The following is a 21,043-nucleotide window of genomic DNA, read 5'->3' as shown; positions in this document are numbered from 1 at the left end:
CCACTTGCTCGACAAGGCTCTGCAAGGTTCATCTGCTGCTCTAAATTGGTGCACATATTCTTATTTGTTTAGGAGCTCATTGTGGTCGGGTGAGAGAGGTGGGGGGGAGGGGGGGGGATCTAACAGGACTGGCAGCTATTCAAGCTCTCATGCCTATTTGCTTATCCCCATTCATGGCAGAATTGGCTTTTTCCGGAGCCATTTTTCAAGCTATGCATGACACGGTATTTTCATTGAGCCTGCCACTGCTAATGCAGCTGTGTAGAGTAAATGTTGCAGGCAGCCAATGTGTGTGTTTGGTAGAGGAGAGACCGGGGCCTCCTACTGTAATCAAAGCGGTAAAGCTACACTACCATTTGCGTGTCTGTAGTCAGGGTTTCCTCCCACTTCCACTTCTGCAAATGTGGGCGATGACTCCTGGTTATCGGATTGTGCGGCCACAAGGAAATGAAAAGCTAATTCCTTTAAGTGACATGTGGAAAGTCAAGATTTTTTTTATTATTATTATTACTATTCTTGGCCCGACTACGACATCTTTAGATAAATGAAAGACACCAGTGAAAAATAATACCAATAATAATCCTCCCGACTGCGTTTATCTCTGCAGGTGGTGTTCCTGCATTTGATTGCAGACGAAGAGAAAAATGTCACTCCTTTTACAATACTTTGAAGAAAAAGACTAATGAAATGCATATTCGAGACTGTTCTGATCATGGATTCTTCACCATAGGGTGCTTGCGGTTTACCATAACATGTCTGGTAATGAGGCAGCCCAGATACTAGGAAGTGAGCCCAGTTCTTGGCTAGAAACATATGACAGGACTGCTTGTATTATTTGGATCAGCGTGGGGCATCGGTTTTTCAAAGCATTAAACGAGACAAAGGGGGTTTTCCTGTGATTGGTGAACTAAATTCAGAAGACAAGCACTCAGTTCCAGTAAAGTTTGTAGAAGCAGGAGTTTTTGAAGAACAGCTTTGCAAAAGTATTTTTACTACCAGAATTTTTTTCACATTTTACTGTGGCACAACAATAAACTCCATTGGGTGATTTTATTATTTATATCGATTAATGTGCTTTGATCAAAACGAGGGATTAGGTACAAGGCAACATGTCTTCGTGTTGCCGTTTTTTTCACCAGTTTATTCTAAGGATGTATTTACTCATTTAAAAGTAGACATAGGTGGATTTCATGAAAACATGAATATCTTTATATGCCACAATTTTCAGATCTGAATACAAGAAATAAATTTTTAAAAATGGTTGTTGTTTTTTCTCTCCATTATTTCAATATTCCTATTATATAACACATGCTATAATTTCACAAGTTGTTGAAAAAGTTTAGAGGTATGAATACTTTAGAAAAGCAGGTTAAGCCTGCTAGCGAAAAACCATATAGGGTTGATGCGTCTTTTTGATCTGCCCTCAGACTGGAGGGTGGACAGGGAGTTCTGCTGCACTATCATGCAACCATGCAGGGATCCTGTGGCGCACTGCTCCCTTAAAGTGTGCGCAGCAGCCACTCATTAAAAATGCAGGAGCAATTACGCTGGCCGAGTCTGACTCAGTAAATGCTACCATGCCGAGCTTCCACCCCAACCTCCTCAACCTCCTCTTACCCTTGAATTGCCTAAAGCGGCAACCCGAGTAATCTACATGTGAACCGGCATGCCAAAGGTAGGGCAGCAGAGACGGCAGAAAAAGAAAGCTACCGTTACACAAGAGCAACAAAAGCCCTTCTCTACCTCACTGCTCGTCTGTCTCTCACGAGGTGCATTTGCCTCCCTCCTCCTCCTCATCCAGCACGTGGCTCACATCCTTCACCCTCGCTGCTCTGCTGTCTTGACCTGGTTCTTCATTTGCCCTTTTTATCCACGCTCTCCACCCTTGGTATGAGCCTAAGCAAGCACTGTTTGCCCGAGAGTCTCTCAGTTCATGTGCAATCACCATCACAATTTTAGAGTGAGAGACAACCTCAAAGGAAGATGGAACAAAATGAGAAACAAGGTAAAGAATAAAGCTTGCAGTTCTGCCCAGAAACTTACATACACTCATCCCGATTTTGGGGCTTTAAATTATTATTGTATTATTCTGTAGCATTCGTTTTTGGGGGGCGAAATAATAGCACGACACACAACTTTAATGCAAACAAGAATTGGAAGTTGATTTTTTTTATAAATCCGTTCCTGAACCAGATGCAGTGGGTGTTTGGGATCACAGACCTGTTGGAACACCCAATTATGTCTATGTTTACACTGGCCTGAAGGTAATTTGAGGCAACCTTAAAAACGTTATAGACTTCCGTCTGCATTGATGTGCCCACCAGTGCCACTGACAGCAGAACAGCCCACAGCATGATACAACCACCATCACAGAGCCTCAAACTTTTTCAGATGAAGCCATTTGGCTTCTCCATGTTGGCAGTTACATATTTCAGTGAAGCTTAAAAAGTTGTTTCCAATTTGAAGGAAGCTCTTCTGTCATGAGCGTTCCAGTTTATAACAGTTTTACTATAAACTGAGAGCGTTCATTGGGTTGATTTAAAGTATCCTCACTCCTCTGATTTTGTCTGAGATGGAAAGTTTGAGTCATTCGGGAAAAAAATTGATCACAATTTGGTATTCAAACCGGAAAATTATCTCAAGCAAACAAGTTTAATATAATCTCCCTAAAAAACCACCCCAGAGCCCTGACCCCAACCAAGGTGATCATATAACAAACCAAATTAAACAAACTACCAGTTCTGCCAAGAGGAGTTGTGAAATATCAGGTCAGAGTAACGAGAGTGATGGAAACACAAAGTGTTTGTGAGACATCTGACTAAAAATTAGAGGATTTGCATTTACAGTGGACCCCCAGAATTGGAGACCACACGCACTTGCTGATATCTAAAATAAGCCAATTCACGAGACTCCCTGTAAGAACACGCATAACTTTCTATTTTAATAGTTTAAACGCCAAGTATACCTTAATATGCACAGTGGAAATAGTCTTTCTTATTTTCACTCTTAGATTAGAGACAGTCAGCACCAAGGAAAATGAATGAAGTTCCTTGATTGGCTGCTTTGCAAACATCACGCTTCATCATTTTCAGTCAAATATTTTAGATATGCACTACAAAAGTATCTGCAAATAGGCGGGTATTCCACAACTAATTTGAGTTATGTTCTATAGAAAACTTGATAAATAGCCGGAACCACAAAAAAATTATTGAGTTCAAATGTGTAATTTTGACTATGTGTAAAAATATAAAAAAGATTCATGTCAATTCTGGCTGCATATCAACTTCTGACCTAATACATGTGACATATACACATGTGAAAAAAAAATCACAGGAATTTCCATCCAACAATGCATAGCTGATTGATAAGTCTGACTTTCATTTGATTAATTCCCCATATTGATGAGAGCTGCCTTTGCTAAAGAGGTTACCACTTCTGGCATACTGCACAGATGGTAGGACACCAGGCCCAACAGACAGCAGGGGCTCCCGGAAATAGAGCAAGACGCTTGCAAGAGTGATGGAGGATGGAAAAGGGTAATTATACAGAGGGACAACATGAAAGAAAACTTGGAGATTAAGGCAGGCTTGGCACAAAAAAAAAAAGAGTAAAAAAACGAGCATTTGAGCTAAAGTGACGGGAATAAACAAACACTCAACATAAAAGAGAAACAATTTGAGACTGTACCCCACTACTTTGAAAAGGGGAGGCATAAAGTAGTAATAACAGGTGTAATAACACAAGGCAGGTCCCTTGCCAGTAAGGCAGTGGAGTGAAACAGAGGGGCAGGCTAGACAGCTCCAGGCAGATACTGTTTCGGAAAGAAAGGGCTAGTAAAAACAAAAGAGGGAAAAAAGCAGGTGTATTTGCAGAGTCCTGCTGCACTGTTGGGTTTGAGGGGCACATCATGCGTCTCGTTTCATCTGGCTCTAAGTCTGAAGCAACGTCTTTCCTGTCGCTCAGTTTCCCTTCATCCCGTCTCTGCGTGACTCTGTCGCTCTGTGCTCCAAACACACAGACATCAGACGTCGTCAGAATTTAAGTGCGATTTGCACGACTTCTGAAAAGGACAGATCTCAACGTTCAGAGCCCAATATATATATATATATATATATATATATATATATATATATATATATATATATATATATATATATATATATTTTTTTTTTTTTTTTTACATTTTTAAATTTGAACCACATTTGGCTGTCTTTTCTATTTTGAAGAGTATTTTATTAAACACACCAAGTAGATTGTTTTTGTGTTTAGTTGTATGTGTTCAGTGCATTCTGTGCTTTTTTTCTTTTCCTATTTAAAAGAAATGTTATGGAAAAATATGTGTAAACGAATAAAAAAAATATAATAATGTAGAAATAAAAAGTTGCTAGAAAAAACGCTAAATGTTGTATTTAATACGTCAACCTGGGGTTTTAAGTTAAAAATAACTTCTCCAGCCCCATCTCTCCTCGTTTCTCTCCACAGGCGTGAGTTCCTCCATGTTAAAGTGCAGACCTGAGTCACCAGTTATCTCCAGATGGTCAGGGAAGGTGAGTTCAGAGACACGATTCCCTTGGGCTAGAAGTCCACCACCAAGCACATCATTTTATACTTTTATCTCTGATGCTTCTCCCCCTCTGTATTAACCTCCAAGTCTGTGAGCAAGTATTTTGTTTTGTGACTTGTACAAGGACACTTCAATGACGCAAACAAGCTGAGGAGAATTTGTTACCTGGTTTGGGCCTCAGCTCTGAGCACTGTAGTGTTTCACAAAGCACAGAGGTTGTGGAAACTTTACAAACGTATGAACCAGATATATCCTTTCAGTCTGCAATTCTGTGAACACTGTTTTTTTGTTAACAGACTCCAAATTCATTCATATATTTCTTTGAAGGAGTCAGACTTTACTGCGATGTGTGAACGTAGTTTTGAAGGTCGTTCACACTTAAATAATTGTAGCCACGCTCCATAGAACACAGAAAACATATTTTCTCTTTTCTCTGTGGTTGTCTTCACTACTGAGAATATGCAACGATGTCCCGAGAGCAATCTGGTAACACAGCTAAGGAAATGTGTGTCAGAGGGCCAGGTCTTGGCACCAGCCTCTGTGGTGTACTCCATGAAAGGCCATGCGAAGCAGCAAATCAAACACAATCTTAACGTATGGGTGTGGAGACGGGGCTTGGCCGTCGACAGATGAGAAGTGTTTAAAGTGCATTTCTGTGTCTGTGCATGTAGTTAAATAAGGAGGCCCTACCAAATAAATTGAGTTGTCTGCTCCGCTGACTCACAAACTGATATTTTACAAAAGAAAAAAAAAAAGCTTCAGCCAAACCAGGATACAAGCACATACTGGTCAATTATCAACATTTACCAATCCGTTGAAGTGAAGGATTGGAAAAAAAAAAAAAATGAAAAATGTATTTTATATAAATATATATTTAAATACATATCTGGTTCTCCAACAAGGAGCTCTGAGAGAAGACAATGATTTAACTTACAGAAAGGTGCAGCGGGATTGTGTTTCAGTCAGTAACAAAGAACATATTAGGAATCAGAAGAGGGGGAAATGAGCTGAATTACTCACTCCCAGCAATAATGAAAATATACTCTCCCCGACTCCAAACAGGGATGGGCTCAAGAAGAAGTAATTTAAAACCTGGGTATTTGCAGCAATCAAAGTGCGTGATGAACATTTTAGGGATATTAAGGAGAGGAAACGAAGGTTCTAGCTGAGTTCATGCCACAGACAACCAACAGATGTGGACGGCGCAGTAAAACAATCCTAATAATATTTGCAATCTTATTCACTTCATAACCAAGCACATGTTTCAAGTTTAAGTCCCAGTGCCATTTCAGAAACTCCACATGTTTAGTTTTATGATGGTAAGGCATTTTCTTAGCGGCTATGCCAAATCACTGGTTGGCAAGTGGACAGGATCTTTGTGACTGCAGAGACATGTTGAACCCAAGATGGCAGCATTTGTTGAAGATTTCTAAGAGTGAGCATTGAGATAATTTTACATTTGCCAACTATTTTACCAGATGATATAAAAATCTTTCATAGACCAATGACTAAAAGAAATAGAGCTCTGTGTTATAACGTTTATACTTCAGGAAAATGGAAAGTTAGGAAACACTATGAACTTCCTAGAATGTGTTGAAGTTAAAGAAATCCTCTAGTTATATTTATTCCAGTGAGCCAACAAGGCTTAGGGATTTCTTTCCATACTGAATAAATGTACTCAACTTAAGTTGTTTTTATGTTTTGATTGTGCTACTTCAATAAAATATAAATTTAAGTTTGTTCACACATATTTGTCAGATGTGCCATTATGTATTGTATTAGAAGCTTTTCTAATCACTGCTGCTTTCCTGGTTGGTTTTACTTGCCTTTCCATGTCTATGTACATCTGTCTTCTCTTTGTTGTCTCAGATTTTCCCTTCATCTATCAAGGCATTAAAGGGAGATTTAGAAGGCTCCATTGTTATGTCTGTAGCACAATAGAACAACCCATGTAATGCAAGCCAACAATCTCCCTCACTTTTAACTGGTCCCTATAAGATCCAGACCATGGTGCACACACAGAACATCCAATTGCCTCCTATGTTTATAAGGAATTAGATGTATAAGTGGTGCATGCAGCAGGAGCAGACATGTGTGGATCCCCTCAAAGGCCTCCCTTGACTTGTGTTTACTTAAGGCCAGGGACAGTGGCCTCAGCTAAATCTGCCTCAATCCGCCCCTCTTCTCGGCTTCTGTTCTGACTGTAGCGCAGCTTTTCCGCTCCCACATCTCAACCACACTCCCCTTTGTCGGTGAGCGTTTCCCGGCTGTTTGCGATGCCTCACATTAGGCGTGTAATGACCTAGCTTATCAGCAGTGTAACAGCAGAAAAGGTATGGCGGCACGACACACACACACACACACAATTCAGCGACAGTCGAGCGTCACAAATGAGAGGAGGTTATCTGCAGTAGTTCAAGGGTTTCCTTCTGCTGCTGATCTGTTGGCTGAAAGTAGGGCAAACATAAAATTAACTGTTTCCATTAAAATCCTTATTGTTTTCTATGACACTGTGGAGTACTGACAAATCCAGCATTGTTCTTCCTTTACCTGTAGCTGCACACTGCTGCTCAACTGGCTGACAGAAAGTTACTTAAACGTTTCCTTCAATTACTGAAAACCTACTTCAGCTTTTTTGAAAATCGTAACTTTTACAGTTACTCATGGCAAGCTGCCATCATCTAACAGGGCGGATATCAAGAGTATTAAGTCAGTAAGTGTCAGCTTGAAAAACTTTGCAATAGGCACATTTATTTTCAAACTCCAAATAATTTCAGGGAGTTTTTATTCTTTTTTTTTATTTTAGTCCATATTTTAACATCAAAGTAATATTAACTAAATGTTATAAATGACGACCTGTCCAGATACCATGACTGGACAAATATCTAATCAGAGAAAAAAAAAAATATTTTTGAAAAATTACCAGATGATTTGCTCCATTTCGTAAATCGCAGCAAACAAAACCGACATTCAACGTTTTGTGAATATTTTAGGTTCTTTTATTGCTATATGCAGTAGCAATCCCACAACCCATTCTTCTGGCTCGTTTAAGTTTATTAGATTTTTTCTTTTTCTCACAACTAAGACAAATTTGACTGTAAATATTTCTAGTTACAACATACAGACATGGAGAGACTAAAAAGCTCAAGCTTCAGACTGCTGCTGTGAAACTACAAGAGGTGGCCCTCTGCAGGCAGGCCGGCTACCTGAGCATAAAGGCTTAATTAACTAGCAAATATTCACTTATTACATTTGTGTTATTCTCCAAATAGCAGAATAGGGAAAGAAATTGTATAATATTCTGCACAATATGAACTTGAAAGCCATATCTAAACTTAGCTGGTGTTTATTCTTTAATTTGTGACATATTGAACAAGTAAATATAGTGGGAATTTTAGATTTTCAGTTTCAAATAAATTCAATTAGAAAAGATTAATTTTAGTCTTTAAATTGTGTACAACTGTTGCAACACTATGAAACTGTGATATTTTTACTTAAGATACTTGTATAATGAAATTCCCAAACAGGCCGCGGCCTTGATGAGACACTCGTCAACAACAATAGGCACAGGTTTTGTTTAAAAAAAAAAAAAATAAAATTATTGAATATGGTTTTATTAATAATAACCGACAGCTGTAATAGTTCTCAGGAGGAGCGAATGCTGTGCTGAGACTTGCATGAACTACTTTTTACAGTCATTTTCTCATTTAGGATTCCCATCCATTACCTGTCATTACAGTTGAATTTACGACAAGTTGTGAACCGCCCGTGCCATTAGGCCAATAATAAAAAAAAAGGGTGAATAAAAAGTTGAAATTTGGCAAATAACTCCATGCAGTGATTATCCTGGGAATAGATAGAAATAGGCCCCTTTTGAAAGGATTCTTTCATCAAAGCAACATCCTGCCAGCTCCCTGCAGCCATAACCTCATATAAAAGCCACACACACACACACACACAAACAAACACACAAATCCTCCTTCAGGAATCAATAATTCAGCTAAAGAGAAGCACATGCTACGCCCTGCTGCACTAATCAATAGGAAGCCAAATGTTATTGTTTCATCTCATTCTGAGACTTTTACATTCTAATATGGACGAAAAGAGACGTGCTGGACGTACATCACATTACCAGATCATACACAAAGACGACAATGTGGAGATGCCTCAAGGTAATCTTTGAGAGTATTACGACTTTATTCATTTAATTTCATTTGTTTGTTATTTGACACCAATCCCTTGAACCCGAAAGGAAATTAAAATATCACATAAAATCCAAACAGGCTCAAAAAGTGCGAGTTGAACAAACACTTCTTTTTTAATAGCTTCTAAACTTTACATGTTTATAGCCCAAAAAAATTAAAATGCATTTATAAGTCAGACATTTGCAAAGTACTTATTAGGGTTACTGGTTATCAGAGTATAGGTTTGTAAAACATACATCTTGAGAATTGATAAAATACCCCATCTTCTCCCTACTGTTTAAAGTCCTTCTATTGAATTACCAGGAAAATGTCAGAAGTATCTTCACTTTTCTCCGGCGGTGTGAAGATTAGAACCGAGTTCCCCCTTCACTACTTGTTGCTGCTCACTCTTGGTGACCTGGCTGAAATAATTTTATGCTTTTCCCTCACTTACAGGAAAATAAATAAATAAATAAAGTGCCTATTTAGAAATATAGTAATTAATTATGGCAAGTTAATAATTAACATATTTAAGTAAAGAGTTCTACTAATTAAGCAGGTTGTATCAAGCTGATAAACTTTGCAAAAAGCAGGTTTTAAATTATTTCTACATTTTGTGAGTGTTTATTCTAGCTTTTCCTTTAGTCTGTGCTTAAATATTTAATTAGTATTGAATAAATATTATAGATAGAAATGCACCAATCAATTCAAAATGTCATTAAAATTGGACAGATTTCCCAAATCAAATATTAAAACAGTTTTTCAAAATTACAATCGTCAGCTCTTGGGTCGAAAAGAAAATCAGTGCCAGTCTAGAAAGATCCAGATCGTTGAATAGATAACACTATTATAAATGTAGTAATTCTAATATTTTTGCAGCACTATGAATATTCAGTACAACATTTACAACATACTTGATGTTATACATTTTGGTATTCATAAGAGAAAAACAGTATTTTTTATCAAAGTGAAAAGTCTGTCTGTGATCTCATACTCGCCTAATAGACGTTCAAATTGTTTCCAAAACAAATATACAAAAAAGAAAAAAACAACAAAAAAAACATGACTTACACAAATTCATTGTGTACACCAACACCAACATTTACTATCAACTCTATCACCAACACCTGTTCAATTTTCAGTTAGTGATATCATATCAACATGTACCAAAACTTCTGGGGAATTATTCGGATAATTTGTTGAATCCATTCCATGAAGAACTGAAGGAGTTCTGAAGTCCCAAGAGGAACCAAGGTGTACCTAATAAAATGGCCAATAGGTATATTTTGTCTGATTTGGAACAAACTCTAAAGTTTAACACTACAGTTTCTAAATTCAAACAAAATTTGAGTGACATAAATATTCTCTAATCCTGAAATTTTCAAGACATTTAATTTAATAACTTTAGTAGCAGCAAGACAAAGTACTTTTTAAAAATTGCTACCATGACTAGCAAAACTTTGCGAGTACAGAAAAATAAATAGCGGAGAGAAAGAAAAAAAAAGATGAGATATTACTTGTTCTCTTGCAATCTAAGCAAGATATACATGCTCCCTAGTTTGTGTCTTTGGGGAACTTGGGCAATACATCGATAACACAGCAACAACAAAGACCAGAAAAGTTGACGATTTACAAGGATATGGCTCTATAAATGGTGTTCATGCTGTAAAATTTTACATAAACGTAGGGCTGTAGTGACTACCATGTGATTATGTCAAGTGGTTTAACCTGCCAGCCAAGGCTCGTCTCCCCTCTCTGTAATCGGGCTATCAATGATCATTAATGAGAGCATGACATGGTGCTCTAAAGCCCACTTGGCCACACTGCCCAATCCACTGGCCTTTCTCCCAGCCTCCCTTCCTCTCTACCGACTCCAACCTACAAGGCCGCACTGTCTAATAATAAAAACAAATATGAACGCTCCCTGCCAATCTCCAACACAAGAATGCGTGCTTTTCTTGCTCTGTGCTGCCCACTTTGGGTGCGGTTTTTGTGACACGAGACCTTAGTGGCTTCCTCAAGGATACATTGAATGCTGACTGTTGCAAGATTGGATCTGCGTTGACCTTGGGAGTGAACTGCAGCACGGGCAAAGGAGGAAAGGGGGGGAGTTTGTTGCAACAGAGTGGGGATGCAGGGAGTGAGAGCAGAGAGGAAGAAGCTAGAGGGAGGGAGAGCATGGGAGAATGAAGGGGCATGCTTTGATTGAGAGGCCCCTGAGATGAGCAGCTCTGAGATATGAGAAGAGGGAGGGAAGGAGAGGGGAATGATAGAGGGAGTAGCGAAGGCGTGGATGAGAGGGAGAGGGAAGCCATATGGCAGCAGTACAAATGTATTAAACTATAAATCAGGGGGGAAAGCTAGTGGACTGCCAGGTGGGGCTGCAGTCAGGTCCTTCCAGTTGGAGGTTGAAATGCTAATGTGGGAAAGGATGAAACTATCATTATCAAGTTTTACTTTATTTTATTTATTGTTCATACCACAAGGTTGAAATGTTGAAACTTTCCTCCTGTTGAGCATAGTTTGAAAATGACTTATACAAGTTACTTTCAGCAGACGCCAAAAAAAAAAAAAAAAAAAAGATCAGAGCGTGCAATCAAGCCCGGGATTTGTTTTGTAATCAAACCCAAACAGCCTCTTACATCTTCTGGGCAGGGCTGAAAAGATTCAGCGCACAAGTGTTATGAAAAAAAATCCTTAAGGCAAAATCTTGGGCTTATCGCTTTGTTTATTTTCTGGTGACTACGTGCTCTTCAGTGGTCAGACGTTTCACAGGGACAGTCATCGCAGATCGTGTTTGTAGTAAGTGCGTTGGAGAAAGACGGGAAATGCAAAGACAAAACGCTGAGAATAAGACTCACGACGGGATAAGTTTGTGAACAAAAGAATGAATTCTCCAGTTAGCAAAATCAGGTTTGCATGACAGCATGACGTCGGCAATGACTGATGCATATCTAATTATTGAGACGATGATACACGCAGGCATAACCGGCCTTTACTTTTAGAGCAACAGACAGACGCCATGTCATTAACTATTATGCACTTTTGGCCCCACATTGGGAACAATGTGGTCTTACTCATCAATAGATGTATTTAACACAAATCTGGAGCCCTCTTGTGCTGGAGGGTTCCAAGATTTGACAGCTTTTGGGTAGTTTTCTTAGCATCCAAAAAAGGTTTTGCATAGAACAGGTTCAAAAAGGATCCATGAGCAACTTCTAGTCTGGGGCTTGAACATCAGTCACAGACCAGAAGCTGGATGTGTGGGTTGTTTAGTCAAAAATAGAAATAATGGGGTCATATTTTGTTGTGTCCACTGCCAGCGAGTCGTACACTTTAAATATGCATCTTTATGCTCAGTTATCCTAGAATCTCTGGGAGGAAATGTACGACTGGTTTCACATGTAGGAGGACTTCCACATTTCTATCCTAAAATATCTACAAAGAGCTTAGTCAAGTAATTATTTTAAAAAACAACACAAAGTGTTGGATCATCAAACTGACACCGAGTTATAAGTTTTCCTCTCTGCACACAACTATTGGAGACACCAGCATCCCCCAGATTAAACGTCAGACACCATTACATCTCATCCCTGCACAAAAGCATTTAAGAATTATGACGCTTTTTATTAAAGGAGAATGTCCTGGAACTAAGCTGCCCATAGATGGTGGGTTGGGATATATGTGTGAACAGTTATGATACAGAAAAGTGGTAACGTAAATATTTGTGATGCCTTCAAAAGGAAAAAAAAAAAAAAAGAGAAAAGGTAAGGATCCCTTACATAGAATATGTATACCAAATTAATCTAATAAATTAAGGATGAGTCAAACACCAAGTAACATGTAATGGTGAAGAGGAATAGAAAAGATACATGATTTCAGTTCTTCACAAAAGACAGAAAAATTCATCCTCACAGTGAAATATAGTGGTTTGGGAATGATTTTTACCACCTTAATTTATAATGGAGATGTGATGGAATTATTTAGATCCAAAGATAGTCTTTATCTAGTGTGGTCCAAGCAATGTCCAGACTTTATTTTATTTTTTTTACTTGTCTTATTTAACCTTTATTTCACCACGGAAATCCCATTAAGTTGTAGAAAATTCAAAATGTATCTTTATAAATGCCTTTCTTTCCGTCTGTTGGAGTTTAAGTCATGTTCCAAAGAAGCATGTGTAAAATATCAGTTTCTATATCTGCACAACTGCTGGAGAGACATACCTCTAAGCACCTGCAGCTGTGGCTTGAGTAAAATTTCAAAACCATCCATCATTTTCCTTCCACGTTGTAATTATGGACTTCTTTGCGGTGGACTAAAAATTAAAATCACAATCAACTTGTAGTGGCGATGACACGAAATGTGGAAAAATGTGTGACTTTGCAAAAAAAATAAATACATAAAACAAAAACTATAAATAAATGAAATGAGACCTGATCATTTAATTGTTTAAGTGCACACCTGCAGCACGCTTTTCGACCACTGCTATAAATCACGATGCCACTAAAACAGACAGAAGTTAGTGTTACGTATTGTGGTGGAAAAACAAATCGAGTAATCCCCAAAAGGCTTCCATTTTAATCCCTTGATGATGTCTGGGTAGCGTGCCCAGCCAGTGTCCTGGCGGCCATCAGGACCCAGGCCTGGGCTGCCATCCCGAAAGCACTGATGCATGCTACAGCTTGAACAAACACGGGCAGCCTGCCCCATGTCTGCTCCATGTCACAAGCAAACCATCAAAAGAAAGAACAAAAAAGAAAAAAGTTTCATTAACCTACGCTGCAAAAAGACATTTCAGCTCTTATGTGATTCATCAACTTCATGCTGTAATTAGTTCCCGCAGAAAAGCGTCAGTTAAGCTTTTAAACAATGGCCTACATTAAGCTTGAAAATACTTCATTAGCAAATTAATTTTTGGATCCTAATTTTTTTTCATTTGCCTAATGTATGACAGGACAAAAAAGGCTGTCGCTTGGCAGTTTTGATTAAATGACTGAATCTACAATGAACATTATCGAACGCGTTAGACTGAACAATCTCACCAGAAGCTCGGCAGCTTGCAGGTGAAGAATGGACAGCTCTCAGTTACGGTCTGCGAGCGTGGACCAACAGTAGCCTAGAGCATTCAACCTTGATCCCTTATCCTTGATTGTTCACTCAGTGATATATATGCACACAAACACACACACACAAGCTTACAGACTAACACAGACGTCCAGCCTCCAAGAAGTGCCTGCCATTAAACCATCACAGCCAAGGCCAGTTATCCACCAAATCCCATCTCTGGTGAGGGATGAGGGGATGATGTGGAGGGTGAATTTAGAAGAGGAAGGAAGAAGAGGGAGGGGCCCCCAGGGATGAGGAAGAGTGGGAGGGAGGCTGGACAAGAGTGCATCGCATGAGCGGGTATCAAAGAACAGCCGAAGAGCATCATACCTTGGTTTGGAGATAGTGGGGGTAGTAGTAGGTGTACTGAGGGTACATTTGCTGCTGCTCCAATCGCTTGCCCATGTAGCTGGAATCCTTAGCACTGAGGCAGGGAATGGTGACACGGGGGCGGGAGCTGCCAAGTAGCTAGAAATGTGGTGGAGGCAACGGTGGGGCTGTGCAATTCCAGGCTTTGCTGTCTGCACCAGTGTGTTGCAAGCCGGTCCTCTGGGGAGAAGGCAAGATCTGTGTGTCGGACTCGGCTTCCGAGAAGGTCCGCCTCTGATGAGGGAGCTCCTGATGACTTTTGCCTCGCTGTTCCAGACACTTGGTACAGGTACAGGAAGGTGCCCACTTACTGATGGATCAGGGATATTTTCTAAAGTGCCAGAACGGAGAGCGGCGAGTTCGCGATTGGACAGTTAGGGTGAGGTAGAAGAGGAAGAGGAAAGAGGAGACGCAAGGAGGTGCAGGTGGCAGTAGCTCTGGCAGTCCTAAGAATGTTGAGAATGGGAGAGGGAGAGGAGGAGGAGAGGAGGAGGAGGAAAGGAATGGTAAGGAAAAACGGGTTAGGACGTATAGGCTTCACTTCTCTATTCAAGCTGTTCACTCCAGTCCTTTGGCTTGGCTTTAATCGCACTCTCTCACTGCCCCTCGCTTTCTGTCTTTCCCACCTCTTACACACACACACACACGCTCACGCACACACACACTTTCTCTCTCCTCTGATTTGACGATGTCTGTCCTGCTTGACAGAAGAAGATATCGTCAGTGCCAGTTGCCAACAGATGCACTTTGTCTCACAACAACAGAGCTTGACACAGACACAGAAAGCAATCACAGTCTGTAGCAGAGGCGCCAGCAGGAGCACAGATAAAAGAGAAAGATCCCAGTTTTTAAATGATGTGGCACAGGCAAATATTCAAAAATCCACTGGTTGGTTAACCAATCCACACAGTTCCAGTCAGCAGACAAGTGATTACAAAAAAAAAAGAGCGATTGTGTCCTGAAGTCCCTCGTCTGTGATCCCGTTATCTGCCTCTATAAAACGTGCTCCTTATTCTTCCTCGGCTCTCTCGCTCATCTAAGCAGCCCGACTCTCTCGCGTGTGCTTCCTCTGTCACTCAGTATCCAAGCCTCTCTCTCTCTCCTTCTCCTCCACACTGACAGGGTGGTAAAGGGGGCTCGTTCGAAGCTACAAACAGAGCACACACTGCCTCCTCCTTTCCCAGCCCAGCCGGTGGGAGGGTCTTGAGCAGCTCTGTGCGAGTGAGGGATCCAGACACAGACCAGCGGGCTGCAGCGTTTCCACAACCTGAGAGAACACGGGGAAGAGGAGCGAAGACCAGAGGGGTTGGCGCCAGTGCAAGTAGTCGATTCCCCCTACTGGCTGCACAGGGAGCTGCCACATGGAACACAGTGTCTTTACACCGATCGTCTCTAACACTCTCTTTAAGCTTATTCTTAAAACTGGAAAAGTTTGCTAAATAAAACGTTTTCTATTATAGTCGAGGCCAGGGGTTCATATATTGCAAAGTCAAAGATAAGACAAATGGGATTGCACACCAAAAACTGCAAAATAGAACTAAATTGTCTTTTTTTAAATATGAAGAATCAGGATTAGACTGTACTAACATACAGTGCTGCAATATATTTTTTTGTCCTACATATTTATTGAATTGTATGTTTTTATCTCATTTAAATGTTTCAGATCAAAGCAATTTCAAATGAATCAAAGATGATCTGAGTAAATTAAGAGTTTTAAGGGGAAAGCAAGCTGTGTAGTGAATCTACCTGGCTCTGTGTGAAAATGACACTAAACTTTAAGTAACAGCTGCCATCAGTTGTGTCCAATAACTAGCAATGAGCCTTTTGCTTCACCTTAAGGTAATTTGGGTCTACTCCTCTGTAGAGAATAGTTTCAAGTTAGCTACATCACAGGGTCTTTAAACATGTAAAACTTGTGTCAGGTAATGTCATAATATCTCAGAAGTATTTAGGCTCAGAATTTGACTAGACCGCTCAAGAGCCTCCCATTTTGTTGTTTTTGAATCACTCAAAAGTAAACTTGCCGGTGTGTTTTATACTCCCACAAGTACGCTTGAGCGGAAGTTTACAAACTGAAAGTCGGATGCTGTCCCTGAAGATTTTCCGATACTGGGAACAAAATTCCTTGTTGCATTGTTTATGGTAAGATGGATTAATTGCTTTGTGTGTGTGTGTGTGTGTGTGTGTGTGTGTGCGCGCATGTGCGTGTTTAACAATATCTACACGATGAAAGAGTTGCGCTGCTAAAACATTCTGCACATCTACACGTTTTTCTATCACTTTTAAAGCACGTTTTCAGATTCAAGACACATAATGTAGTGCAAATGTTACATGCTTATTCAATGAGTGCTGTGTGCATAAAAGGGCCTTTAAATGTGATCAGATAGAATTGATTCCTGCAGAAGAATCCCAAGGACCACAACAAAGCACAGAAGGAAAGGGCAACCTTTTACAGACATGGAGAGGGAAATATAATTATCAGATAGGCCACTTTTATCTGAAGAAGAGAGACGTGGCTGGTATTGATTGAGGATTACCAGATTAACAGCCTGTGCTTCAACTTGACACAAACTCTCAGTAAATGTGGAAAGGCATAAGGTCTAGAATACAGCCTGTAAGAGACAGAGACCCATGGAAAAGGTGAATTAGAAAAGGCAGAGAGCTAAAGTCGGACGTAAGCACGGATCCAAACCAGATCCATATCTCTTTATACCAGTGTACACACTGAGCGAGGTAAAGTCATCTCTGTATTATGCAAATTCAAGATTGTTTTCTGTTTTTTTTTGTTTTTTTGTTTTTTTTTAAATATATTTTACATGGTGTGGAACAGACCGGCAGAGCAATACATTTCCACACAGATTTATTTACCCAACATCTAACTAGGGCTGTGTAATATCAATTTTGCAATATATATCGATATTTTCTTTCCTAGAAAAAATTGATATTCATCCGCGAGTATCGTAACATCCAACTGTCACCTTGCTCACTCACTGCTTGCTTCACCAGGAGAGTGATTAGGTCATCAGGCTTAGAGTGATTCCTTCAGATGTTAAGTGTCAAGGTTAAAAGGTATCAAACTATTCAGAGCAGGTACTTGGTGCACTTTTACTTTACAAATGCATGTAAGCTACAGTGTGTACTGTTTCAATTAAAAGAAACATGTCTTCTCACCACTTCTTTGATTCAATTTGTCCAGCTGTCGACTTTAAGTCTGTGTCCATGTCCAACCAGAGCCAGGTATTGTGTAGTTGGTGCTTTTAATCAGTTTTCAGTTAAATTAATTCAATCCAACTCAATAACAGTCACAAAATGTCACCAAAATCACTCTGTCCCTCTAAAATCTTTCAGAAAATCGCAAAAGTGTATTAAATTGTATCGTTTGCTGAATATCGCAATATGCATCGTATCGTGAGATTATTGTATCACTACAGCCCTACATCTAACCAACAGTTATGTTTTCAACAAAAGCATCTTTAACGGCAAAATGTAAATGCAATTTATGCATGAGACAACAAATGTGTTTCATAATATGAAGCACTACATAGCTGTTTCCTATTTTATGATAATTTTATTTAAACACAGAGATGATGTTTCAGCCACTGTCTAACCAAATAGTGTACAAAATGTAACTTTTGTACACTAAATATTTTTCTATTTGGGGCAGTGCAAAAACAAGCAAAGATCAGGATTCGATCAAGCCGTCTGTATGGTAAAAGTAGTATTAAGGTAAAAGTCCCATCCTCAAGTCCCCACCACTCACCGATATGTTAGTCAGTAGGTTTCTCTAATAGGAAACCTATTCCTTCTAAACTAATTTTTCCTTTTATAAACACATATTTCAGTTTGTTTTGTTTAATTATTTTTGTTTTGTTGGCATGTCATTCATCTCAGCTGAGACAGAATTGAAACATCAGAGCACCATGAAAGACATTGGTCAGCTAAACCATTACTATTCATCACTCCATTAAGAATTAAGAGTTGAGAACTGAGACTCGACTCTTGAAACTAGAGAACTGAACCCGTGCTCCAATGCTCAACAACGCAAATCACATTACCACTAGATGAGGACTTTCAGACATTTCCAATACAATGTTAGCATTGTCTGTAGAGGAGGCTTAAGTGCGGCATATAAATAAAGAAATCTGGCACAAAGATTTTGGCAGAAGATTGTTTAAGCGTTTTATGTTGTGAGGTGTGCCATCCTAGAGTTGCCATGTTTTTCTAACATCTCAGATTCTCGACTGAATTGAGATCAGACGACATTGGAGCCCAAGTCAACATGTCAAAGAGTGGACTGAGGCTAGAGTCCGCGCCTCGAGAGCAAACACACGCAGAATCCTACACACGATCTACAAGTCTAACATTCATCACAGCAAACTACTCCTGAATGAAAGACAAGCTCAGAAGTGTCTTACTTGAGCTACGCAGAAAAAAACTGGACTGTTAGTCAGTAGTTTAAAATCTGTTTTTTTTTAATAGTTTCCATTTCATTTTAAAGTGAATCTTCCATAGTCTTTAGGAAGAGTAGCTTATACTGTACTTGAATTCCAGTGTAAAGTTTCAGAGTAGGTGTTTGCTGGTCCACTGTGTTTTCTAAAGTGCATAGTCAACACAACTTTAGAGCATTTCATGCTTTCTTCTGGTGACAATCTTTTTCCAAGACTTTAATATCATTTTACAGCAGAGCTTTAGCACCTGACGACACCATCAAAGTTACCAAAAGCTGCTTCTAAGGCCACGGTGTTGCTCTGCTGAACTAGATCCACACACCGGCTGGACATGAACCCCATCTACGGGTTATTGTCAAGAGAGAAATGAGAAATACCAGACTCTATGCTACACATCTAGGCAGCACTAAGCAAAAGCAAGAACTACTAAATATTGAGCATAGAAATAAACATACTTTTCAGAAGCATGATATTTCTGTTTGAAATATCCCTTTATTCAAGTTTTCTGAAATATTAAATTTGTGTGTTCATCATATGCAAGCCATTTTTATTAAGTTGTAAGAAAAAAGTCTAGAAATATTTCACTAAATGTAATAAATGCAAAATGGCTGACGTTCTGAAGTCAGTGAAAAATAAAATTCTACCTTTTCACAATGTTCTCATTTTATTGAGATGTACCCATGTGTGTTCACAGTGGCCCAGAGTGTGTTTGATTTTAAATCAGATTCAAGCTAGAAATGGTTTCTTTCAAACGCCGCAGAAACTTGAAAGCCACGACTGAGAAATATTAGCTAATTTTTTCTGCAGCCATTCCTTCCTAATGCTTTCATAAATCAAAGCAGAGGCCCATCTGCTGCTCTTCTGTTCCGAGGTCTTCCTCTAGCACTTGTTTATTCACTTTCTAAATTGAGGGCAAGAGTGAGTCATTCACAAGTCTTTAAGGCAGGAATAGACAGCAGAGAGTGTAGTATTCACTTGAAGGTGTAAAGAAGTGACACATTCTTTTTAAAAATGAGGCATGAGGAAAAAAAAAAGACACACAGTGGCTTTTTGACATAATGAGAGCACTTCAGGAAAAGCTTTTATCGTACCTTTTTAATTATCTCACATTTATCAGCCATTGTTCTCTTCAGTGAGTTGCACCAGAAAACTATAAATATCGCTCAGATGGTATTGCTTTGTAGATACCCTGATATGGCTCCAAGTTTGACAGTTCTGGTGACAATATAAATATAAGAAGCAAAAACTTTCTTTAAACATCAGGGCACGATTCAATGTTCCTTTCAAAAATAAAAATTCTTGGAAAGTCGGGAACATCCCACCCTTATGAGACCCTTCTCCTTTTGGTGACTACTGTCCTTCATCAAGCCTCTGTAAAAAAAAAAAGGCAAAAAACCAAGAGGCTTTGTTTCCTGTGGCTTGCTGGACAGGCCTGTCGTGGGTGTTTCCCAGAAATGACCAGATGCAAGGAATTTTCAAGGAAGATTGGCCCTGTGCCAGAACCGGGTGGTGGGAAAAGGGGGAGGAGAGCTGGAAGAAAGGAGGGAGGGAAGAGGAGAGATGTAACGTTTGGGAACAGCGAGCGCTAGTATTCCTGGAAAAAAAAAGAGAAAAAATTGTGCAGAAGTTGTATTTGGCGGTGTATGTCTGAACAACCAAACACATTTTACAAACCGATTGATTGGAGCATGACCGAATGGATTCGAAATGAGGCAACATAAACACACAAGCTCAATAAAAACACCTCAGACAAAGAACGAAAAACTAAACCCAGCAGAAGTAGATTCAAGATATTTTTTTGTTAAAGGAACAAGTTTATTTCTGATCAGTGAATACACCATACCTAACCATCAACAACACATTTTAGTGTCAAAATTGGTGTTGAAGGAAGGAGACTCAAAGTTAGCTGCTTAGCTCCACCAATTAATCTTTCTTATTTTTTTGGGTGGGTAGATTCTTTGACAGAGTGGACAGGATTTCTGCAAAGCCCTACATATTCAATAAGTCCAATTCAATGAGATATTGACTGGGAGGAATTGACCCTGAGCCAACTTCAGTATATCACAGAGGATGATGATCTTTTGTGGCTTTCAGCCACAAAATATCATATCATATATGAACATACTGGATTTGGAAATGTGGAGGCCTTGTGGAAGTCTGAGCCATAAGCTCAGGGTCTAACATTATCTAGGAAATAAATACTGAAATTGGTGTTTGCAGTGATGTAAACCATGTGCTCATCAATACTATGAGAGGCTAAAGGGATTTTAAAATGTCAACTCTTCCTTAAAGTGACTTCTGTCATGATTGCAACACATTGTCAGTGAAAACACATTAACTATAGAGCAGCGTTTCCCAACCCTGGTCCTCAT

General features: G+C 39.4%; 1 protein-coding gene across 10 annotated transcripts in view; it reads right to left on the bottom strand.

The window, feature by feature from the left end:
* rbms3 (RNA binding motif, single stranded interacting protein) overlaps nt 1-21,043 on the bottom strand; it is a 321,058-nt gene that overhangs the window by 222,946 nt on the left and 77,069 nt on the right. The window contains exon 1 of one of the 10 annotated variants that reach the window (XM_088010355.1): nt 14,185-19,151. The exons of 7 other annotated variants lie outside the window; for them this stretch is intronic. In XM_088010355.1, the coding sequence (XP_087866481.1) occupies nt 14,185-14,259 (75 nt within the window). In that variant the 5' untranslated portion in view covers nt 14,260-19,151. Of the gene's footprint in view, nt 1-14,184; nt 19,152-21,043 lie in introns of those variants that run through there. 2 more of the 10 variants (XM_088010357.1, XM_088010356.1) reach the window with 2 other exon arrangements.

Source organism: Poecilia mexicana, unplaced genomic scaffold, assembly GCF_051168715.1.
Source record: "Poecilia mexicana isolate PSO_F unplaced genomic scaffold, ASM5116871v1 scaffold_11, whole genome shotgun sequence".
Taxonomy (NCBI): domain Eukaryota; kingdom Metazoa; phylum Chordata; class Actinopteri; order Cyprinodontiformes; family Poeciliidae; genus Poecilia; species Poecilia mexicana.
The sequence above is the reverse complement of the archived record's forward strand: the minus strand, read 5'-3'. Positions and strand labels throughout refer to the sequence as shown.